We start from the raw sequence: 25089 nt of genomic DNA, 5'->3' as shown, positions 1-25089 counted from the left end.
TGCGCGCGCGGCCCAATGGGGCGTCAGTCCGCCTGCGCAGATTCAAACGGCGGCTCGCGGGGGGGAGGCTGCGCGCGAGATTCGGGCGGCACCGGCCGAGCGCGCCGCGAGCGCCGGCGGCTGAGCCCGAGCGGCGGCGGCCGGTGCGCGGCGGGGCCAGGCGGGCGCAGGGCAGGGCGGCGCTGAACAGCGGGGCACAGCAGAGCAGCGCAGCCCGGGAAGGGTGGGCGCGCACCGCCGAAGCCCGCGGCAGCTCTGACAGCAGCGGGGAGCGAGACACCAGCCGGGGCGAGAAAGGGGCCGCTGCGCGCCCCGTCCTTGCGGGCAGCGGCCAGGCCGAGCCATGCCTGACGCGCCCGGGCCGGGCCGGGGCTGAGGGCGGCCGCCGGGGTGCTGCAGGCACCGCGGGCAGCAGCGGGCCCTGGGAGGATCACTGCCCGTCTCGAGCCTTCCTGACCCGCCAGTGCCCCGCTACGTCCCCTGCCCTGTCCTGAGAGAGGGAGCCCGAGCGGGGCTCGGGGGCTCCGCGCTGCTCCCCGCGGCCGTGGCTGCCCCCCCTATGGTGCGCCCCGAGGATGGCGGAGAGACGGCGCAGGTGAGTGCGGGACCGGGGCTCCCTGCGCTTTGTGCCACCCACCCCTGCTGGGCAGCGCTGCCTTCCCCGCCGCCCTGCGCCCCGGTGCCCCCCCGCGCCCCGGGATCCCGGCCAGGTGCCGCCCCGCCCCTCACCGCCGCTCCGGCCTTCTGCCACCGCCCCGGCTGTCACTGCCCACCTCCCTCCCCCCTCCGGCACCGCACAGGTATCTCTTCCCTCGGGCTTGCGGGCACCACCTCTCGGACACAAATCCCGCCTTTCCCTTGGCAGCTGCTCTCACCTCTGTGCTCTCCCTCGGGCCGTCTGTCGTAGCTTACCTGGACAACTGAGCCTGTCAGTAACAACTACGTTGTCTCCTCAGTGGCTTTCCCTGCTGGTTGCTTTCCTTCTGACGGAATAGTACTTCTTCCTTTTCACCTCCCGAGTGGCTTTGGCTCAGCCTTGATGTAAGGTTTGGGCCTGTTGATTCTTCCAGTATCTTCAGTGCACCTATTTTCTCTGATTCGGCATATTCTTTGATTGAGGGTGTCACAATCTATCCTGAAATATTCCTGGGAGATAATGTTTTCCTCAAGAACTCCAGCAGCAGCCGCCCCAGATGGGTTTCCTACCTCTTTTGTCATATTGATATGAAAATGGGTGTGTCTTTGCTTTGTATTCAGAAGGTGGGTCTCGGAGAACTGTTTTGTCACTATGGTTTTTCTTGTCCTAAATAGAAGATCAGTTTTTGAAAAGTGATAAAGAAATGTAAGAAAAGGATTAGGACTGAGAAAGGAAAAGATACTCAGTGATTCACCCAAGGCATCAGGGGTTTACCGTGAACGCATACTTTTCATGTAGTTGAGGGTGGTTTCAAAGTTACAGATGTTAAAACTGCCTTTGTGTTTTTCTCTAACATGGAAAAAGTTTGTAAGATGATATTTTTCTGCAAAACTGTGACTAAAACAAGCAAGCAATGCTTTGGGGTTCTGGTTGTGTAAGCCACAAAGGGGCTTTGCTAACTGGTGGAGCTGTCTGTGCTTGGCTGTCTGCAAGAATCAGCTCAGAGGCAGAATGCTTCTTGTTACTTCTAATCTGTATTTTGTAGCTTAAGAGACTTTCATCTGTGATCTTGCAAGCAGTAGTTTCATTTTTTTGTCAAGCTTTAGCTTGAATTTTCTCACGTGGCTATAGAGTGCTTTGATTTCATGGTTGAAAATACAGTGGGTTGTGGATAGCAGAGGAAGGTTTGGTTAGAGGTCAGTAGCCCTAGGGAAATACTGCGTCAGTGTGTGTTGATATCTCCAGATAAGTGTGATGATGATAGTTCCACTGAAAACTAAATTATTGAAGCTGTGAGTTTACATAAAGGTGATTTCAAGATTGTTAATCTAGGTGTTGAGTAAGGAGAGAGGTGTAATTGTTTTGCACCAAATGGAATTAAGTTTAATTTAGTGTTATATTAAATTAATTTTAAACTGTTCTTGGTTGTTGCATTTACAAGCTTGATTTTTTTCCTTTGATGATTCTCAACTCAGAATTGCGAGGATGGCTAGCACAGAGCTCACGAAGTATTTGCTTTATTGGTCCAGATGTTTTATTTGATGAAACTTGGTGGCTGTTTTCCACTTTGGTGCAGTGATTTAGTGCAGTTTCATAACTGCAAAAGAATTGTCAAATGAACTATAACAATCCCACGTGTTTGAAAATCTTTGTTTAATTGAAAACTTAAATTAGTAGTCCCATTCATGTGTATTTAATTTCTAATCTATTGGAGCACTATTCGAAACAAGCCTCAGGACTAGGTGTTTATTCATGTGAAATCAAGGTGCAAGAGGGGTTAGTGCCTGCTTGGCTGGCCCTCATACCTGCAAAGTGCAGGGAGGGATCCAGGGCAGTGCTGGTTTGGCTGTGGGACACGTGTGCCGCTGCAGAATTTCAGGGACAGGGCTCTGAACCACTACTGCCGCCGGTGGGGACTCCGCGGTGTCTGGTACTGGCGTTCTCTTCAGCGTCACTGCCGCGTACAGGGAGCCCCTTCTTTTTTTTTAAATCCCTGTGACTTTTCATGTAACTGAAAACTGTTCATGAACTAATTTGCTGTGCAGTAGGTGAGGAGGTTATGTTGAAAAAGGCCTTAACCACAAGGCCAAATTTTAGTTGTAAGTGAACTGTATGGCTTCTTTGGTATGTAATCGGTTTATAATACCAAAATATGCTTCTCATAATACCAAGATATACCTCTTAAGTTTGTAGATTACCTGTGGACAAAAGACAAAAAAAGGAAGCGTGAGAGGGAAGAAAAATTTTGTTACTTCTGAGTTTAAATTCTCTTTTTGTAAGTCCTAAGCTACTTAATGCAAAGCTTTTACAATCATTGTGTTTGTAGCTTGTTTTTTTTGAAAGTACCATGAAGAACTTGCAGTTGACCTTTTGACAATTTTACTGCCTTGTAGTTCACCAACTGCACAGAGTTTTAATATGTTTGCGTTACTGTTTCCACTGCATCATGAAGCAAAATAGGGCAAAGGCAGGTGGTGGTGTAGGATGTAGAAGCAACTTTAAATACATTGGGTCTGCAAGAGTGGGCACTTACTATCCTGTGGTAATGCTTTTGAATAAGATGTGTTCTCTGTGGCTAACAGGAACATACTTCATGAGAAATGACAAATAATGCATATGTGGTTAATCAGCATGCTCTGCTGATCTGGAAAATAATGTAGAGATCTCCCATCTAATCTGTTCTTAGGACACCAGCACAGGTTAATTCCATTACTGGGAAAGGTTGTTTGTTTTTTTTTTTACTCTTGGTTGAAAAATTGATGTAATTATCAGGGTTGAGCAGATCTAGTAAGTTTAGTTTTGAACGTGAGTCTGTGATATTTATATCATACTTTGTACCGATAATAAAGTGGAGAAAAATACAGGTTTCAGTATGAAATTGCTTTTTAATTTAAGCCATGTACTGGGATGGGAATCCCTTCTTTGGGCCTTTGCTATAATTAATGCAGGGGAACTGGAGCTCTTGTTGTTAGACTTAGGTTTTCACATGTGTTTGAATTTATGCTGACTAACATGAGTCACTGAAACAGAAGTTTAAGCGATGTTTACATGAAACACTTCTCTGTGCCGCCTGTTTGGAAGACTTTGTTTATCCAGGCTGTGGAGTTCCGCGTTTCTCCAGTAGATGGAGAGTGATCTACGTGGAGTCGCAGAGGTACCTGGCTGCCTGCCCCTCTGGCTCTGCACTTTGAGGCTCAGCACTGATGCCATAGTTATTTCTTGTTGGAGTGTACCTGTCTTCAGAGATTTGTATCTAATGCCTGTAACACTGAGGCAACACTTTTAGTGAAGTCAGGAGCCCACTTAAAATCTCAGGTTAACACTTATTCGACACTCCTGTGTTTGTTGTTTTAGTTATGGAGGTGGATCGTAATTGTGTTTTCAGATTAGCAAACCACTCTATTTTATAAGCTCGTTTGTGTAAAATAAAGATTCACAAATGTGTTACAAAGCCATGAATCTTAAAAAGTAGTTTTCATTTAATATTTAAGTCTTCACTCAGAATGAGTTATCTGTCCATATCACAGTCTGTGGCCTTGAAATTAAAATTAATTCTGTTCCTTTGACACGGTGAAATGCTGGGGGTAGGTCTTACGATCGTGCAAATCCTGTATGTCAGTTTAGAACAATAGGTACATACTGGAAAAAACCACAAGTACTTAGGGGAAAAAAAGATTATTCAGAGGTATTTTAAACTCTATTTTGATCTTCTTCACTCTTCTGTTGTACCCTGCAGTGAGGAAGATGATGACTTTCAATATATGGATCATGACTATGAAGTACCACAGCAAAAAGGTTTGAAGAAGATATGTAGCAAGGTGAAATGGACACGTGAAGAGGTAATACTTTTTTTTTGGTTTTAGTTTCATTCCTACATGATTTTGTTAGCTCATGAAATATGTTGTTATTTAGCATTGTATTGGGACAGCACGTAACATTTATTGGCTGAGGTTATGTCTTAACAGGATGAAAGGCTAAAGAAGCTGGTGGAACAAAATGGTACAGATGATTGGGCTTTCATTGCTAGTCATCTACAAGTAAGTTGAACCTCTGTTTCAGTTAAGTTCTCTTGATGTTCATCTGGTTATATGTTTAGTTTGGAAATGGGGTGAAATAGAAATCAGAAGCATATAACGGTAAAAACTATGTTGGAGAATGCTTCCAGAATAGACTTGAGACCTAGCTCAGACCTCGGAGAATCTTATTGGCTCAGGCTCTAACGCTGGTCTGAAATGATCAAAAATAGTTGATGCCTTCGGTTCTCACTTGCTATTTGTTTTTATTATGGAATATGTTCCTGTTTCTTACTGGTTGCATTACTTCTGGTGACCACATCTACAGTTCATGGGTTGCTTCTGAAGCAGTTAGGAGAGTGGATTGCGTTTGAAAGATTGCTGGAAAGGAGTGGGATCCATTTCTTAAACACCATAGGAAAACGGGGGTGATTTTTTTTTCTAATTATTTTTTGTGTGTTTGTTGGGTTTTGTTTGGTTTGTTTGTTTTTTGTTTTTACAGTGATGACTGCTTCCCCAACATACATAAATCTTTCCACCTGATGATATCTTCAGTTACTACAAATGGAACCTTAGCAGGTGTCATGGAAGTTTCCTACTGACACTTAAAATTTCTTGTTCTGTTCAAATGGTCAGGTGGAATGAGTAAAAGAGCTGTTGGTTCAAACATTTATGTTTCTTCAGCTATATGAGAGACACTGGTAGAAAGTACCTATCACTAGAATTGATGATGTTTGTTTCTCTTCTGAACAAATGTTATAAAATGCCTACTGTGAAAACATGGCTAGAATCTAAGGCTGAAATCACTGCCTGGAAGTGGTATCGAATATTCAAATATTAGAAATTAAAAATTGCATCCCCTCACACCTTTGAGGTTCTTTTAATATTGTGTGGGATGATAGGGTTGTATGAAATTCCTGTGTGCTAAACGTAGACTTGAATTCTAAACGTGGAACAGCTGTAACTTTTCATTGTAATCATCATATTTGTGCAACTGTGATGCTTCTGATTTTTTTTTTCCAGGTGGCAAAGTATAGATATCAGGGAATAAAGTCAAAGCTTCTAAATTTAAGGAGTGCATGAGCAAATCAGTATTCCTTATATGTACATTATCCCCTTCTAAAAATCAATGAAGTGAGTGAATGGCAGAGGAGAATGTGATAATATCAAAAAGCTTGTGTATTAAACTGTTTGAAAATACAATGTTTGGTGATACTGATCTGCAGGTGTAGTATGGAGGTGCATTTTAATAAAAAGTTCTTCAGATGTAAACAAATGCTTCTGGAGACAAGAAAGCTATTGTTCAGCAGGTTGCCCACTGCAGAATGGTTAATGTTGGAAGGAACTTTTCAAGATCATCTGGTTCACAGCCCTGGTCAAGCAAGGTCAGCTGGAGCAGGCTGCCCAGGACAGTGTCCTTTTGGGTTTTGAATATCTCCATGGATGGAGACTCCACAGCCTCTTTAGGTGACCTGTTGCAGTGTTCAAAAGCCAATAAATAGAGGCAAGCATAATTAGCACTTAGTTACTGGTGGTCTTTTGCTAGAAAACCAAGTGTGTCTTCAATTACTAGCATGTAAAGGCCCTCAAAATTCTGTGTTTTCAAAGCCTCATTTGGGCACAAGTAAACCTTCCCTCTATTCTGCCCCCAAAAAGTGAAAATGGCTTCAAGGTGACTCTCAAGAGAGGGAACACAATTGCCTTCAATTTTTTGCAGCTAAGGCAGACTGAAATGATTTTATTGTTTCATCCCATCATTTGTTTTGCTCTTCTCCCAAAAATATATTATTGTTTCAGAAATGTCTGGAAGGTAAAAACACTAAAAGACCACAATTTAATTTTTTTTCCCTTCTCAAAATGGGAACAGCTATTCTGTATTGAGTCTGTTCTTTTACAGCTTGTCTTCACCAGGAAATGTTTTTTAACAAACCAGTGTGCTTTTAATCATGCAGTTACTACTTGTGATTAACTTTGAAGGTATTGTGATCAGTGTAATTTCAGATATTAGTGTTTTGGGTGTTTTTTCTGGTCTGGCAGATTGCTGCTTGGTTAACTTCACTTTAGCATGGTAACACCTTTACTTGTAGACGAGCCCAGCAAAACCTTGCAGTTGGTACTTGCTGTCCAACAGCTTGCACTGAAGCGAGTAAATAATCATGTCCCACTGTTAAAAAAGGAATGCTAGTATGCTGTGCTGGGGCAGGCTCTTACCTGTATATTTCTAAGGATTGGACCAAGCCTTTCCTACACACAGTTTTTAGGAAGCTAAGTGAAAGCTTACTTCTCTTTCATAACTGGGAACAATATTTCAAAAGATCCTTAGTGAAGCTACAGAAAAGCACCATCTGTCCTGACCGGCAAAAGCAGTGTTGTTTAATTAGTATGTGTTAACTAAACTTGATATAAATCTGTTTTCCTTAACACTGTAGTAAAGAACTGAGAATATGTTCATCTGAGACTTGGAAAAAGGTTTATACTTTTATTTGAAGGAAAAAGTATTTCCTTAAAAAATTTCTCTCCTTATTTAAGTTGTAGATAATGTCAAAAGTATATCAACCACAAAGTTCAGAGAAAGTGTGGAGTAATGAGGACAAAAATAATTCTAAATTTTTCTCTAAAGAAGCGTAAGTTCTGAATTTGATTATCAAGTAAGTACATTGAAGTAATTTGATTAGAGCTTCATGCAAGGCTGTTTTTTTCTGGAGAAAAGTTTTTATAAGCGAATGGAAGAAGAAACAATAAAGGAGAATTTAACTATTATACTTAGAACAAAGGACTAAATAAGCATTTTAATTTGAAATAAGCTAATAATTCTGGGTAGAAAGTACTTACATATTTACATATTCTAGAGTTTAACAGCTACACTGATCTTCTAAAACTATTTCAGAATCGTTCAGATTTTCAGTGCCAGCATCGATGGCAGAAGGTACTAAACCCAGAATTGATTAAAGGTCCCTGGACTAAAGAAGAAGATCAGAGGGTAATGAAAACTAATTGAAACTCTACTCTTTTACTGTAATAAAATTGCCATATGACTGCTAAGAATCTGTACTTTTTCTTAAGGTTCATTCCCACAGAGTTGATGTCTGGTGGGTCTTGTGACATGGATACTTACATTGGGATGTGTGAGAAGAAAAAAAACTGTAGCTGCTTTTAAGTAGATGGAATGTATGGTCTGCCTAATGTCAGCTTATGCAATGGGCGACAGAAAGAAAACTTACAAATGAATGTTTTCATCAGTATATATTTATATTCTAAACACAGAGAATTCGGAGTTAATAAGTAATTTTTTGATTTCTTGAAAAATCATTTTTAACCCCCCAAGTCATTATCTGCCTCCTTAGGTCTAATATCATATCAAGGTGACTATTATAGTGCTATTCTATAATGTGAGTTTATCAGTGTTCTCAGTCTTTTGACTAGGTAAACTAGGTTTTGGAACTGTAATGTGCTTTCATCTGTGTTCCAGGTTATTGAATTAGTTCAGAAGTATGGTCCAAAGCGCTGGTCTCTAATTGCAAAACACCTGAAGGGAAGAATAGGCAAGCAGTGCAGAGAGAGATGGCATAACCATCTCAATCCTGAGGTAAAAAAGTCTTCGTGGACAGAAGAAGAGGACAGAATAATCTATGAAGCTCACAAGCGTTTGGGAAACCGATGGGCTGAAATAGCCAAACTTCTTCCTGGAAGGTGCTTTGCAACTCTTGTTTTTGTTAAATATTGTAATATGAAAAGCGGTCATCTCACTACCCTTTCCAATGTAACTTATTAGTCAGAGAGCATCTGTTGAAACTTACACCACAACATATTTATCTTGATAGAGGCTAAAAATTCTTAAGATCTTTTGCATTTGACTATGCATTCTTAAAAAACCATAAAACCAGTAAAAAACCTCTAACGCTTTGCAGGTACCTTCAAAATCTCTTGATCACTTAAAAAGCCTCTGCAATTGAGCTGAAGAGAGTTAACTGCAAGTAATAATGCAGGAATGATTTGATATCAAACTTGATGACAAAGTGCCTTCATTAATCTGCATTTGAGGGTGACTTTCTTGGTTTAAGATCAGGATTATTTTTTCTTTGTGTGTGTGTGTCTGTAACACTTGTTGAGCTGGACACTTGTAAAAGAAAATATTAGTAATTTTTAAAAGTCCAGACTTAGGAGTCATGCATTGCAAAGCTAGTTGATCACCATGAAGTCTCTAAGTTAAGAATTAATTGTATGCATTATTCTCCTTATATTTGTTTCAAGTCCGATTGGCAATTTCTATGTTTGTGGAAAAGAAAATTTTAGTGTATAAAGAGTTTAATGAAATAATGCTTTTACCCTGTACTGTTAATTGAATTTCAATGTTAAGCTGTCCCTTTTTGAATTCAGTTTGTGTGTTCAGAGGTGACTGCCTAGCTTTGCCTAAGGAATGTCAGCACTTGTTATGTTAGTGGAATAAGAGGTGTGTGTTTAGAAGTTTCGATTAAGTACGCAATCCATGACTCACAGAAAATCCTTTGGAGGAATGAGAAGAGAACTGATTGCATCTAAGTAGAATTTCAGAGAGGGAAGATGAGTTTGACAGAGGAATTCCTAGTTCACTGACTTGTTTGTTATAAATAAATCTTAGATGACTCTTAGTTGAAGACTGGTAGAGATTCTAGACCTAGAAGATTTGTAGAGTCTAATACTAGTGGGATGAAAAAGGGGAATACTTCTTGGACTCAAGCTTAAATGAAGAGTGGGGCTTTAAGCAATTTTTGTTTCTGTGTACCTTTTTCTAAGGCTAGGAATAATATTGCTAATATTTTAGACTGTAATGCGGTTATACTGCACTCTTCCCTAAATGCTTCTCTAGTGTTAAAAGTGGTTTCAACCTGCTTGTCAAAGTGCCATGGTTGCTTCTCCCCATACAAGATGAAGGGCACAAAGAGTAGTAACATGTTCTTCCACAAAGCTGCACATAAAACACAGAGCTGGGATTGCAGACTGTCACGTTTTTAGAAGAGATGTCTTCCAGTGGCAAACACTAGCCAAAGTGCCCTTATTAGGCTGTGGGACCCCAGAGTGATTGTCTTACATTCCAAGTATCCAATAAAAAAGGTTCTCACCCATGATAACAGTCAGAACCAAGATTTTCTCTTTTGCTGCTTTTAATTTCTTGCAGACTTGAAGTTTAGTAGAAGGAAGTTTTTAGAAGAGTAGCCTTCTAGTAATTATACCAAAACCACCACTGATAATAGAACTTTCAGTCTAACTGCTGGAGTTTTCTGGATTTGTGGCTTCAGATTAACCTACTCTACAAACCCTGTAAATTATGTCATATATTAAATTTTGAGATACGGAAACCAGTCACTGTTTTACACTTCCATTTTAGGACTGATAATTCAATTAAAAATCACTGGAATTCAACAATGCGGAGAAAAGTGGAACAGGAAGGATATTTGCAAAGCGTTATAAAGTCTGAAAGCACTAGTTCTTCTGAACTTCAGCCCCAACCTTGTCTGACTATGGAACACTTGCACACTCAGAATCAATTTTATATGCCTGTTCAGACACATGTAAGTTCAAAATTCAGAGTAATAAGTATTTCCAAGTTTCAAAAATTTGTTTGGTTTGGAACAAGAAATAAATCTGAAATACTGAAGATGGGTTAAATATTTTTTGTGATTTTTATGGAAACTTAGGATTTGTAAACAGTAATAAATAGTTTACATGCAATAAATTAGAGATAATTTTATAGCCTCCTTTTGTTGAGGGTCTGTAAAATGTTTTATGTCTTTTCAGATTCCAGCATATCAGTATGCCTCACCAGAAGGCAGCTGTCTAGAACATGCTCCATCATCTTCCAACATAGTTCAGGTAAATTTGTTAACAGGCTTCATAAATTAAAGAGAATTTACTGCATATTATACAGTAAAATGAAGAGTTTAAAAACTTGTATCTTCAATATGTCTGTTAGTCTATCATCCACCTAAATTTATACAAGTTCTTCTATAATTAGGTTTGCTGGCATCATTGGTATTTCTAGATAGGAAAAATGGAGCTCTCTGTATTTCCCAGAAACATGATGTTTGGCCTTATTTCTGACAGAAATATGGCTTAAAACTTAGTCTACTTGTTAAATCATGAGGTTAAAATTGTGACCTGTTAGTATTACCACCTTATGAGACATTTAAGGCAAGACTGTACTACTTATATGTAATAAATATATCTGAAAAACTGTCAGTTCAAATTATTTACTGTGACTTAGAGTTCTAACTGTGCTTTTTTGTTCTCAATAGCTTTTATTTCTTTCTCAGTGATAAATGTCTTTCAATCAGTTGAAGGTGCTCTTTTGCAGCATTCTAAATGCTTGAAGTATTGAGGAACTTTAAAACAAATAAAAATTGGATATGTTATTTCCTTTTGCTTCTTTGGGCTCGCTTGGAATATATCTGAAATTCCTCACGTGTTGCAGACTGAATGTAGATCTTTGCTTCTGGTATGACTCCTTGGAAGAACTTTTGCAACTTTAGAATTAGTAAAAAAAAATTATTTTGACACAGGGAAAAATGCATGTTTTGTTTGTGCTAGATGTGTTAGAGGCATTCTGCAGAGCTCTTTACCTAACCTGAAGTTTTCTTGTGCAGGTCATCTGTTTCATGTTGCATTTTCTTCCCTGATTCGGTGTAAGAATACAAGTCACAACAAAACCTCATATGGCCTTTGACATTATGGATTGCTGTACACAGGAAAATATAAGATACTTTGTGCTTCTGGAAGTACTCTCTAAACTCAGGATTATAACTAGTTTTGAAACTCGTGGCATATACCCTCACTTACCGGTTTATAACAATAATGGAAAGTGTTAAGGAGGCTAAAAACAAACGAACCAATCAAAACCAATTAGTAGTGGTAGGATTGCCTGTGTAGACACTCTGCAAATGCTGACTTGAAACACTTTCTTACACACTTAGTGAGGATAAATAACTCAAAACTTTAGAAAGCACACAAAAACATGAACACATATTCCAATGTGCCGACATTGTTGGTTCTGTTAACGATAGAACATAGCTATAGCACGCTGACCATTTACAGGCCATGTTAGAAACGTGTTAAAATACTACCTTGTATACCACTATAACATCAGATCCATCTCCTGGTAATTGGAGTTGTTTTGCTTGTGAGTGACTACTGTACTACAAAATGTGATACAACTTGAACAGCTCAGTTCCCTCTATATGTGGATTCCTGTTAAAAATACAGCTATGTTGTAATGTAGAATTTTTACTGTGAAGGGGTAGTGGAAGTGGAAAATGGTAATGCTTGCTTTCTTAAATTTTTCAGCAGCCATTTATTGACGATGATCCTGATAAAGAAAAGAAAATAAAGGAACTCGAATTGCTACTTATGTCAGCAGAGACTGAAATCAGAAGAAAACAAATGTCTTCTGTAAGGACTGTAAATGTTTGATATGCATTACTGAGGTTAATCCTCAGCAATTGGTTGTTTGATTTAGTGTGCTTTTTTCACCTGACCCTCTAAAATCAAACTTATGGCTGTTGAGTTGTAAACCAAAATCTATATATTAGGACTGAGACAAGTTATTTTTAGTGCAGTTTTAACCTTCTAAACTGTGAAGACAGTAGAAATGTGACCAGCAGTTTGGCAGTTGTTCCTAAGACCCAGGATTTTAATCCTCTTCAAGAGATAACACATTTGATATCCCTGCCATTCAGTTTAAAAGATTAGCAATGTTGATAATCTGCTCAACAGAGGCAGGTGAAAAATACATAGGCTTTGCTCTATTTAATTTCAAAATATCCTGTAGATTATATTTTTGTCAAACTTCAGTGTGAGTACTTGCAATACCTAATATCTACATTTGGACATGACTAACAGTAAATAAGCAGGCACTGTACTCAATTTATGCATAAATTCAGTGGAATTAGGGTAACTTGCAGATGACAGTCATTGATTTCCTCAGAAGGCTGTGAACATCAGGCACCAACCCAACCATACTGATCGCTAATTTAGATTACAGGTGAACTTCCAGTTTTATGTGGTGGAACTATCACTGACATTCTTTTGAAACAGTGGAATGTTCTGCTTATCTAGTGGAATCTGTTTTGCTTCTAGATTTCCAATGAAAACTAAAATCTGTTTCTTGAGTACTAAGCAGTCTACTAAAATGGGATAACCATTTAGAAGTTAAGTAAACTATTAATGCAGAATCTACCCTAAAAAAATCAGATCAAACAAGTGTTTCGCATTCTACAAACATCTTGAAATATACCTGTGTTCTCCAGTGAAGATGACTTCATAATATACTGGTGTTCAGGTATACAGAAAACTTGGATCAGAGATGGCTTCTAATGCAACCCATAATTATCTAAGTTATAAGCATGTATGAGATATGAATGAGAGGTAAGATAAAAATCTTACACAATTTGAAAATGTTGTGTATGTTAATGTAAGGAGAAGACTAACTGCATTAATTGAAACACATAATTAGTATTTGAAAATGCAAAAATTAATACTTATGCGTAGTCTTCCCACACACTACTTTTTTTTCCTGCCCTGCAGTCACATAATTTACTCTTTTCAAACTTTAAGTTGAATAAGATTAATGTATTTCCTCATAACTTTTTAGCAAGCTGGAAGCTTACCTTGTTGGTCTGGAAGTTTTGTCATGGAGGATTGTATGCCTAATACACTAAGTAGCCTTGAGGAACAAACAAGTGATTTCTACAGCATGGATGAGGCTCGCATCACACCTGTTCAGCAGAATTCGCCACCTAAGTATTTGGGTGTTGAAGCAAATAGAATGTTAACACCTCTACAAACCATTCCAGAATTTGCAGAGACGCTAGATCTTATGGAAATTGTAAGTTTGTATTTCTTCTTTAAAAGAAGTGTTTATTTAGGAATATCAACTTACAGAGTATGTGTAAAATACTCTTAAAAATACCTTATTTTGTACTTGTCTGTAGTTTCAGCCATATCGAATGTTTTATTGCTGTTTAAACATAATTATTTTTTAAAATATTCAGTGTTTTAGGATTGTATGAAAGTTACAGGGAGAATAATTCAGTATATGGCTTCTGGAGGTAGACAGCTGATAGACTGGCTTGGACATTGTGAAATAACCTTGAATAAGCATGCTAGTGTTTTGAGTATTTTGCATCTTGCCTCATAGGATCCGGTAGTGTGGAGTGATGTCACCTGTTTTGAGCTTTCAGAGGCTGTTGTATCTCCTGTCAAGTCAGCTCCAGTAAAACTCATGCGGCTTCAACACAACGAAGGAGCTCCCGAGTGCCAGTATAATGTTGGCGTTATGCTTGATGGCAAAAACCACAGTAGTAGCGTCAGTGGTGACGAAGAAACCGTTTTTTCAACAACCTCAAACTTAACTAAGTTCAGCAATCCACCTGCTATCCTAAGAAAGAAAAAGAGATTGCGTGTTGGGCAATCACCAGTTAGTGATCTGAATGATGGCTTGTGTAATGATGCTGTTAACGTTGCACTAAAGCGTACACCAGTGAAAACACTACCGTTTTCTCCATCACAGGTGAGTTTATTTTTAAATATGGCTGATCATGAGGACTGCAGTGAGCGAGTTATAAATTATAAGTAGTTTCTTCCCTAGTCATATGTTGCAGCCTAAACAAATATGTCAAAAAACTTCTTAAAACATCTGCATAAGGGTAAGTATATTAAAAATAAACCATAAATCGTTAAATAAACCTATTTCCTCTGTTTTTAAGAGTGATGAGGGAGGGTGGCAGCAGCAGCGACCAACTTGTGTCTGAGCTCACACTTTCTCATGCAAATAGTTGTTGATAGAGACCTTTTGTCTCTGTGACCTAATTAAGCAGTAGGGATTTTAAGGGGAAAATCAAGGTTTCAGCAATAAATGTTTCTTCTCCCAGGCAACCAGCAGTAGGACAAGAGGGCATGGTCTTAAGCTCTGCCAGGGGAGGTTTAGGTTGGATATTAGGAAAAAATTTTTTACAGAGAGGGTATTCAGACATTGGAATGGGCTGCCCAGGGAGTTGGTGGATTCACCGTCCCTGGAGTTTTTTAGGATGAGGCTGGATGTGGCACTTTGGGCCATGGTCTACTAACCACGGTGGTGTTGGGTCAAGGGTTGGACTTGATGATCTTGGAGGTCTTTTCCAACCTGGTTGATTCTGTGATTCTGCGAAATGTCTTCTAGTGTAAGTCAAAAATAGTGTGTTTGGGTTGTCAGTAAAAGCCTTTTAGAGATATGTGTATAATTTGGGAGTTTTTTTACTGTTCAGTATAATGGTAAAGCTTTGTCCTATAAGGTTTGTTAGGTTTTTTTCCTCTCTTTTTCTTAGTTTTTCAACACTTGCTCTGGAAATGAACAATTTAACTTTGAAAATCCTGCATTTACGTCGACTCCAATCTGTGGGCAGAAAGTTCTTATTACAACTCCTCTACACAAGGAAATGACACCACAAGATCAAAAGGAAAATGTGGGGTAGGATTATTACATTAAACGTCTGGTGGTGTTGCTCAAATGAAAACAAATATTGTCAAAATCCAATTAAAGTTTAATACACCTGGGGTAATACTATGGTGATCTTAATACTTTGAGATTCATGGTGGTGATATCTGTTGTGCAAATTAAGGTATTTTAAAATGTTTCTTAGCTTAATTTTATTACATTACTAATGATAAAATATTAAAATGCATGTATGAACACTTTTCTATGCTTGAATAGTTTTAGAACTCCCACAATGAGAAGATCTCTTTTGGGTTCAACACCAAGGACACCAACTCCTTTTAAAAATGCTTTGGCTGCTCAGGAAAAAAAGTATGGTCCTCTCAGACTTATGGTATGTGACGATGCTATTTCTTTTCTTCTTTGTTGAAGTCTAAATTCCCTCTTGGTTTTGAGGTACTGTAAGTCTCAGTGTGATCTTAAAAAGCATTTTCTAACTGCTGTTGTTTCAGTTACTTACTTTTTTTATCCTAGAATGTCAATCAAAAATGCTTCAGATTTGTTCGTTAGACTCATATCCTTCAGTGTAGTATGGAGGCATTTTCTTCTTGAATGGTAATTTGGTGTATATATAGTCCATAATTACATACACAGTAATCTTAAATGCATTGGTTTCATATTTGTGAGTTGTTTTAAATTTGTCTAGCCTTGCTAACACTCTGCGTCTTATAAGATAGTGTCATGTTAAAAGGGGCAGAAAAGAAGAATTTTCTGTCCAACCTGTATTAATTTATTTTTTGTCTATCAGCGTCCTCCCAGGAGATCAAAGCCTTTTAATGTCTAATACAGTCTGTTAGCGTCTCCTTAGGTGAGACCCTTCGCTTAACAGAGTCACGTCACTTCATAGAGAAAGGGAAACCCCTCAGCAGGTTTCTCCTATGAGTTATTTTGCCATCGACAAAACTGTCAGCACCTAAAACCAGACTCACTTTAACAGTTCACAAATTAACACGTTTGTTAATACAAATTTGTGACAATTTGTAGGGTTTGTGTTGTCTGGAATAGGGTTTAACTGCAAAAACACATTTCAGCCACGTAGTAATAATAATAAATCAAGGCATAAGCATACACTCTAAAGCAAAGCAACTTACTGAGAATACTATAAAACAGAAGTAAGCTCTAGTTATTTAGAAGCAAGTAATTAGCATGCATAAGATATGTCTCACCTTCCAGGCATCCCCAGGAGTGGGAGGAGAAAGATTAGCTCATCAACCGTCTCTTGCAGTGTTGATGGAACTTCTCTCCCGTCTTTTCTTATGTCCAATCTCTTTCTGTAACCTTTTTCTTAGGCAGTTTGAGTGGCATTACACTAATTTTGGAGTGATAGACAAATGACATAGGCCCAAAGTTCGTTTTCCTGTGTTCCTTTTGGCAGGATGTTTGCAAAAAAAGGCCAGTGTTATCTTCATATCACTCCTCTCTCTCATCGGTTTCTGGAAATGCCTTCCCAGGTGTTGGGGTCTTCCAGGAAACCGTCAGGAGTTTTTTTCTCCTTGTGTATAACCTTATGTATCACCTTACAGGTGGTTACATAATTGTCTGAGATTTTAATTTGAATACTTTAGCATTCTGTTTTGTCAAAGAAAAATTGTGAGAGTGTGAATGGGTGTGGGTCCTCCAACTGGGTAATCTAGTGAGAGCAAGCTGCTGTAGATGAGTATGACTGGCCTCGTTATTTTAAAAGTTTGACTTGAAAAACTGCATTATCTTTGAATCCTCTGGACTGTGTAAGAGCTGAGTTGTTTTCTGGCTTTAGTTATTCTGCTAGGACTGAAACTAGATGTTCACCACAGTGTGGTAAACTTGAGTGACATCTGTAATTTTTTCATCCTAAATCCAAGAATCTTAGTATAGCAGTTCACAACCCTCTGATTCTTCTGGCTGTCACAGGAGATTTTTTTTGTAGTTATTGACTATGGATAATGTTACTTTTTTGCTTGTTTGTTTGTTCCAAATGAATTCAATTTTTGTTCTCTTCCTAGCCTACCTAAGGTATGTTAATGTGTAATAACTTTTGGAATTCAGTAGACATATGCTTTTCAAGTTCTGAAAAAATTCCAGCCAATATATATTGACTACTTCTTTTCTGCAAACACAGAAGGCAGCTCAGACTTTGCCACAGGGTTTGGCACCATCTGTGTTACCCTATAGATTCACAGTCCCTCACTATGCAAATGGAGTGGTTTGGCATTCCTGTTTCTGTCCACTATTAACCTCCTGTTCAAAATCAAATTTTGAGGGCTTAAGGGAATGCTTCTCCTGTTGGTACACAAAGGAGCCATCTGTATGGCTTCTGTGAAATTCTGCCCTGTATTTAGAAAGATCAATGTCTTATGCAAAGATTTGTGTTAAAATTGATATAAATGCCTTTCCCAACAAGTCATACATTCCTGGTACAGTTTTTTAGTACTGTATGCATGTATATGTATATATGTGTTTATATAGATATTTAGTATATATAAAGTATTTTTACCCCTCCTATCAGTGGATAACCATTACTAATAAATGCAAACAAATAGTTTGTCTTCTTCAATGCTACCTTGCATTTTTGAGGCATGTATATGTTTTATCTGGCTATAAATAATGTGGAGTAAAATTAACTTTTAAAAATCTCCATAGCTGTGAAATGTAGCCCTGAAGTTTTTAACTACAGTAGCTTAAATCCTTTCATCCGCTGCTGTATTTTGCAAGATCTCTTTTCTAGCCTACATTAGCTGAACATAGGATGTGGTAAAAACTAACAACTAATAGACTTCCTGTATTTTCTTTTTCAATTTTAATTAACGCTTAGTCACAACCACTTGCCTTCTCGGAGGAAGACATTAGGGAAGTTTTAAAAGAGGAAACTGGAACAGATATATTTCCCAAGGAGGAAGATGACACTGTCTATAAAAGCTGCAAGCAGGAGGTAATATGACAATAATAATTTCAAATAGAAAAGAACCGCTTTTAAATAATATTTTACAGTTTTCCTCTGCAAAATGTTTATTTCAGCACAACTCTTCTAAAAAAGTCAGAAAATCACTGGTCCTAGATTCACAGGAAAAAGAAGAGGTTGGTGCCCAGCGCTTCACAGAAGATAATAGTTTAGATGTACAGGTAAGTATTAAACTACTGAAGAGCAGCACTGGCAGCAGTATGAATGTGGAACTGTGTATCTTTTGTTCTGTGAACTAAAATACAGTTTTTGGATTAAGGCTAGATTCATATATCTAGAAAGTGAAAATCACATTTAGTTTGAAATACTATTTAAAATACTTAAGAAATACTTGAACATTTGGCTTGAATTCACATGTGACTTCTTTCTTCCAGGACTTCAGAGTAGGACTGGTAAAGTAATGTGAATGCTTTGCAGGTTTGGTACTGTAGCAAAGCTGTTCCCATGCTGATTACTTATAAACTTTAGCATGCACAGCATGTGGATGCTCTGTAATATACCAGGAGATGACACTTGCTCCTGTGCTTTGCATACTTGACAGTCTGGCAGATATGTTCTGAAGATACCTAATTGCATATTAGGCAGCATGTTTTTCCTGCTTCATATAGTGCAATATTTTAAGAAATACCAGACATGTAAAAGATGAGGTTTGTGTGCTACCTCTACCTGTAGGAATTTGAATACTTCTGCCTCAGCAACCAAAACATGAAGATATGGGGCTGATGGTCCTTCTTTCCTTTAAAAAGTAACTCAATGTTTTGAATGATTGAATAGATTAATCTTTAGTATTGTGGTTTGTAGGAAAACTTTAGTCTGCTTCTTAAAATAATGTATGTATGTTTTTAATTCTGAAAGAGTAAATGTCTGTGATTCTTGATTAGGTACAAGACTATATTCAAGAGGTAGGAGCCAAAGTCCTTAAAAAGAATGCTTAAGGTGCTTGAGTCATACTGGTTTCCTGAATTCCCTTCCTAAATGCCTTTGTAGACTGTGCCAAGCCTAGGTATCTGCTTAGGCGTTGGGTGCTCTGCCACCTAGTGGGAATTCCCCACTTCCCTGAGAACATCTCCCTTAAGAGGAGCAGCAGTGCTGCAGCCCTTCCAACCACAAACAAATTGCCTGGTGTTTTCTTAGTTATGTCTTGTTGTGACAACAATGTATTGTGCATCACCAATGTCCAGGTTATTAAGCTAAAACCAAGATACACTATGATGTTGTGGTCTATTAAAAGCAGAGGACTGGGGAAAAATTCCTTTTCCTCCATTTTCATGAGGAATGCTGTGCAACAGGAACATTCAGTCTTAGCAAGAGAGATAGTGGTAGTATCTGATTTTAAAAGGAAAAAGGTACCAATCCTTAGGTAGAAATGGTGCATCCATGTGACGATAACTTAGGAGTAAGGTCTGAGGTAGAATAAATACTTAAAGATGGTTTAAGTTTATTGGGGTGTTTTTGTAAGCAAACAAGTACTTTTACCACTGTTACTTCATCTAATTTTGCTCTTTAAAATTGCCATATACCTTTCTTATGCTTTGGTATACTGAAGCTGGATTAATTTCTTTTTATTTCCATAGACCTTATCAGCATATAAAACTCTTCTGGAATGATCCATCCAGTGCTTATTTCAGTTCTTAAAGCAGTTCCTCCCCCTGAAACTGATGCAATCTTATGTTTTCCACTCCAGTCTCCTTCTCCTGACTTTCACAAGGGCTGTGCTAGAAGTGAATTACAAGCTTTTTTCTTTAAAACTGTTCTGTAGTTACCACTTTATCAAGTTCTTGTTCTTAACAAAATGTTATCAGCTGTAGTGTGGCTTTAGGGTAAAGAAGCTGTCTACTCAGTAATACCTAAATCATGCTAGCAGCTGCTTGTTGTGCTATGCTTAGTATTGACTATGGACCCCACTATAAACCATGCTAGTTCTTCATATATACTGTTCATCACTTTTTCTTTTCAGATTCTTTCCTAGGGCCTTTCTGATAGTATTTGCTTTGTTTACATTTTGGCTTCTCTGAACACAGCAGTCAAAGTCTTTCTGTATTAAATACTAATTATTATTCCTGTTCCCTACCTTTTTTTTTGTCAATAGTCAAAAAATGCATATACCACATCTTTATTAATGACACCATTGTTGGAAATACAGGACAACAGATGTAACCTGACATCAGAAAAACAGGATACAAATCCAGCAGACAAAGCAAATGCAGTAATTAAGAAGAAACTGAATGCATGTGCTTCAAAAAATGCCAAAATGGAGAAAGCTCTTCAGGTCTGGATGCAAAGAATTCTGTTAGCTCTGTTAGCAGGTTAACAAAGAATTTTTTTGTTGTTTTGTTTCTGTCTTGCCCGAATGTCTAGAATTGTTCAAATCAGTGATCCAGTTTCCATCAGTGTTTCCATGATCCTTATTTCTTGTAAGTTGGTTATTTGTCCACAAAGTTCATAACTAAGTTCTCTGATGTTTCACTGAGTGGTCTCTAAGATTTATATGTGTGGGGGGGAAACAGGATAGGGGAAACCTACAAAACAGGTCTGGGTACCCAAGACTAGGAGTTAAAAAAACTAAACCTCTACAGCACTTAAGCTTCTCAAATTTGGCTGATGCTTACTTCATAATAAGCCCAGTGGGATTCATTAAGCAGAGTTCATCCACAGGTTCTGTTTGGTAAATGTTCTTGTAACATGCCCGTTCTTGTACTTCTGTATATTTTTCATACTGATAAAACCATGGAACCTGGTTTTCCCTCTGTGTGTCTTGATCACCAGCTTTAGGAAATGATTCTTTGACCTGACTTTGTACCAGTTTCAGTTTTTCCCATAGGGAGTTAATGTATAAAGTTTTTGTGTCTTTTTAGAATATCTACAACTCTGTATTAATGAAAAAAATTTCTCAAAAAAAAGACAGGGCACCTGGAGCCTGATCTTCTCTGTCCTACTTAATTGCTTTACCGATGATATTTTTAAGTATAGAGACAACAGTATTACTTTCTGATCTTTTCTTATGAAAAGGAAGAACAAAGTGGTGATATTAAAATAAAGAAATAAAAAAAAGGATTAACTGCTATGAATTGCAGTAAAGGTAAATATATCTATCTGGCCCAGAAGTATGCTCTTTAGAATACTAAAAGGGGAGCTTAGTCATACTATACTCACAAATGTTTTCATTGAACCATCTTTTTCTTTTTTCTCTCTCCCCAGAGAAATTCCCACTCAGTTTTGTGACCTCTCTAGCCCCAAGTCCCTTCCATGAATCAAGTTCTGCTAAATTTATAGAGAAACTCAAACAGCTCATTTTCTCCATAAATATATATGTAGAACTGATCCTTTGGATCAGTTTCTAGCTCAATGTGGGAGGAAGAGGATCTTGCATTCTTCATCATGCTACAATCTGCTATAGTGTCAGGTCCAAGTTAGAGCTGCTACAAATCAGCTTGAGATTCAGTAAATCATGCAAAGGTGCAAGCTTTGCTTCATGGAAGAAGCAGGACTAGTGGCTCAATTATTCTTCCATTCATCATTTTTTATTCCCAATTCCTTTACCGTTTTTAGTGTATTCCCAAAAAAATCTGACCATTCATCCACAGCTGCCACTTGGTTCAGTAAAGTTCTTCACAGTATTCTTTTTCAGCTGCCAAACCATTTTGCCTTCCTTGGTATCTCCAGACAACTGTCAATAATGGGTTTTTCTGCCTGTTGAACTTAGCACATTTAGAGGGGAAGATATTCAAAGAGAAGATAACTTAATTAGCTTCCCTTTTACGCATTGTTGAACTAGTTAGTATCTTCTTAAGAGTGTTTTTCACTTTGTGTGTTAAAACTTGAAGCATAACACAGAATGCACTGCTAGGGAGCTGGATTAAGGGGTAGAGAGGGAGCTTTGTTGCAGTTTTTAGGTATTGTACTGTAGAATTAGATCCTTCTCAGTAATGTATATTATTAATAGACTTTGATAATTTATTAATACTCTGAAAGGTTGTATGAGAATTGCTCAAGTATTTTAGTTTGTTATAAGAATCCTTTTAACAGAATTTTATTTTATGCAGCCAAATCGTGACTGGGAAGCAGTTGTTTATGGAAAAACAGAAGACCAGCTTATCATGACTGAACAAGCAAGGCGATATCTGAGCACATACACAGCTACCAACAGCAGTTCAAGATCTCTGATACTGTGATGGTCACTGCAACTGCCAACCATCTCTTTCCATTGAAACTGCAACAATGTTGAATGCGATTCCTGTACGATACATGTGAATTAAGTCTTGTCTTTGAGAGAGTCTGCCAAGGGAAACCTTAAAGTTACCTTAAAACTTCCTTTCTTCTTTTGACTGACAAAGAACAGACATGAAGCTCTCGCATTCTTTACAAAAGGATATTGCAAACAGTTCTGCAATGAATTGCTTAAATATTAGAAGAGTAATGCCCTACAATAATATAAAGAAGGGGAAAATGCATTGCAGTATTGCCAACATAGAGCTTTTAGGTCTATTTTTCGTATTTATTCTTTTGACTTGCATTGCATTTTTTATCTGTTAGAGCATTTTCAATATAGAGTAGGTTTATAGGTTGTTACTGGTTTTCAAATGAGCAAGATACATGACTGAATATGCTTTTGCTTATGTAGCATTTTTCTAGTATATAAAGAAACACAACAGAAAGAAGTACAAAGGAAGGATAGAAAGTTGCACTACTAATTTTTTTGGTATGCTGCAAAACAATGGAATTAACTACAGTGTTAAATATATTTATTTGCAAATGGTACTAGAAGTAGGCAAGGGGGGGTGAATTAAGTTTAGTGTAAAGCATCAGTATTTTCTTCATAAATCTCAAAATGAGATGATTGTTGAATGTATTGTACAGTATGTAGGAACAAGGAAAATTTTGTAAATTGGAGAGGATTCTGTTTTTATAATTTATTTCCATTTCAAAGCTTAAATGTAGATATTTATATGTATGCAGGTTGTCTAGAGGCCAATGTTGTTTCCTGTTAAAACAGCTAAAATGAAAAAAGGACAAATTTAAAATATATGGAATAGCAGAAGAATTACAGCGAAGTGTAAAAATCTATACTGTACATGTTACATCTATGTAAGGATTGCACTATAGCCCTAAAATCATGTTGGTCTACAACATAATGACAAGGTATACCTGTATTATACAGCAACTGTTCCTGTTCCTTGTTTAAATATATTTAGAAAGAAATGGTGGGGTCTTACATGAGACCCAGGAGTACTTTGTCCTGCATAGGAACTAAAAACTAATGCATTTTCAATATATATATTTTATTCTTTTTTTTTTTTTAAAGAAACTTGGCACCTTGGATCTCAGAACAATTGTATCTGCACTTAACTTTGACCATTATATACTGACTAAATGTTTGAAGAGCAAAGAGAACATTCTTTTATTTATGAAAAGTCTTTGTCCTTATTTAAAGGTATACAGGTCACAACACTTGCTTTAGTTGCCTATTTTAGGTATTTGCACTTATTTTATGTCTTTATTTTGGGTTTTGAAGAAATGTTTTGGTTTGCTTTTGTTGTAGAGATTTTTTACATAGTTAATTTTGAGCAAGTTATAATGGTGTGCTCTCAACAAATACTGACAGGTAAATAGAACTGTACACTGTAGTTTTAGTTATTTATAATTCAAACACTCTTCCTCTCCACTCCCGGAGGTGCTGCTACAGATAGTGGCAGAATCGGCTTGCTGCTATGAGAGATGGAAAGAGCGAGCATCATATGCACTGTATGTAAAATTACATGATGTCAGGTTCTCTAGTTAACTTTATGAGATCAACCAGTACTATGCAGGGTGTGGAAAGTGTTCCTAACACTGTAATATCAAAGATGGTAGAGAAGAATTTATTTATGGAGAATTTTAACATGTGATGAGTGGCACAAGGAAGGTGATGGGTTCTTAAACTTTTTTTTAAACATCTCAAAACTTATATAATCCTTGTTTTTAAGAGCTTTTTGATATTGGCTTTGATAGTAGTAGGCACAAACATTTTTAGCAGTTTTTAATTCACATCAAAATTTCAAGGGGGGTGGGAATCCTATATAAGCAAGGGATCAGAAAATGCCCATCATGCCAGGATTACTCCTCACCTATGACAATTTAGTGGAGACAATTGGAATTCTTGGCAGTACTAGATTTAGGTTTGCATTACCAGAAGGGATTTAACGGCAACATTCAATGCTGGAGACATCATTTAATTCACAAAAAAGGAAATCAGACATTAAGAGAGAATTAATATCTAGAATCTGGACGGTATATTTCAGTAGAAGTGGTATCACCAAAACTACCTATACCAAGTTTAAGCATAGATTTATGGTAAGTAGTAATAATTTCTGTTGGTATTGGTTGGATCGTTTAGTTAACTCCTACTTTGTTACTTTAGCAGGAAAGTTTTAATCTTTCATATGTCAGGCATCTTATTACTTTTTGAATGTTGTGTGCATTTGCATTTCTTTCACTTGATAGATAAATTGTACATGCAGCAGCCAAACTTGCATGAAACCTAGATACATATTACTCCATATTTTCTTCTAAGGTTTGACATAATGTGCAACAAATGCCTTGTTTATCTTAGTTTTTGTTGTACTACAAACTTTACTTTTATATAAGAGAATCTCACAATACAGACCACGTTAATGTCAGAAATAAAGCATCTATGTACCAGGTTACTGTAAGTGTCTTTTATTGAAAACATGTTTGTATGTGTGCTTGTGAAACTGCAAGAGACCTGCCTTTTCTGGACTGGGCAGATACAGCAGTCATGGGAATCAGTGGGTTACAAAGTGGGCTGGAGTCCCCTGCTAATACCCGCTTCAATCCAACCTGCATGTAAGCCTACTTGTATTTGGTTATCAGTTTATATTTGTCTCTCAAAGCTTTAACACAAATACTTACGTATGGAAGACAATTTGAGATGAATGTTCATAGTGTAAAGCTTTTTTTTAGATTCCTTTCATTTGTAGGGTAGAAGTATTTTGGTATGCGT

General features: G+C 37.7%; 1 protein-coding gene across 5 annotated transcripts; it reads left to right on the top strand.

Annotated features, from left to right (window-relative positions):
- Positions 1-157: 157 nt before the first annotated feature.
- Positions 158-24772, top strand: MYBL1 (MYB proto-oncogene like 1). Of its 5 annotated transcripts, none has more exons than XM_027638706.1 (16): positions 158-595; positions 4374-4476; positions 4603-4674; positions 7538-7630; positions 8120-8340; positions 10016-10199; positions 10426-10500; positions 11968-12072; positions 13274-13507; positions 13820-14191; positions 14985-15127; positions 15371-15485; positions 17943-18059; positions 18146-18250; positions 20233-20358; positions 22133-24772. In XM_027638706.1, the coding sequence occupies exons 1-16, from the start codon at positions 576-578 to the stop codon at positions 22259-22261; spliced, it is 2214 nt and encodes a 737-aa protein (XP_027494507.1). In that variant the 5' UTR covers positions 158-575; the 3' UTR covers positions 22262-24772. The 5 variants fall into 5 exon arrangements, with proteins under 5 accessions (XP_027494507.1, XP_027494508.1, XP_027494506.1 ...); XM_027638707.1 differs by having other exon boundaries at positions 20179-20395; positions 22133-22223; XM_027638705.1 differs by having other exon boundaries at positions 159-595; positions 11971-12072; positions 20179-20358.
- Positions 24773-25089: the final 317 nt, after the last annotated feature.

The sequence above is a fragment of the Corapipo altera genome, unplaced genomic scaffold, assembly GCF_003945725.1.
Source record: "Corapipo altera isolate COAL_440 unplaced genomic scaffold, ASM394572v1 49, whole genome shotgun sequence".
In the NCBI taxonomy this organism is placed as follows: Eukaryota; Metazoa; Chordata; class Aves; order Passeriformes; family Pipridae; genus Corapipo; species Corapipo altera.
The sequence above is the reverse complement of the archived record's forward strand: the minus strand, read 5'-3'. Positions and strand labels throughout refer to the sequence as shown.

Bases quoted from the DNA above. Each gene is read 5' to 3' on its own strand.
- MYBL1 (XM_027638704.1), top strand. From the start codon at position 576: ATGGCGGAGAGACGGCGCAG. The intron at 12,073-13,273 runs GTAAGGACTGTA...ATAACTTTTTAG, and splicing joins GAAGAAAACAAATGTCTTCT to CAAGCTGGAAGCTTACCTTG. The intron at 15,486-17,942 runs GTATGTGACGAT...ATTAACGCTTAG, and splicing joins ATGGTCCTCTCAGACTTATG to TCACAACCACTTGCCTTCTC.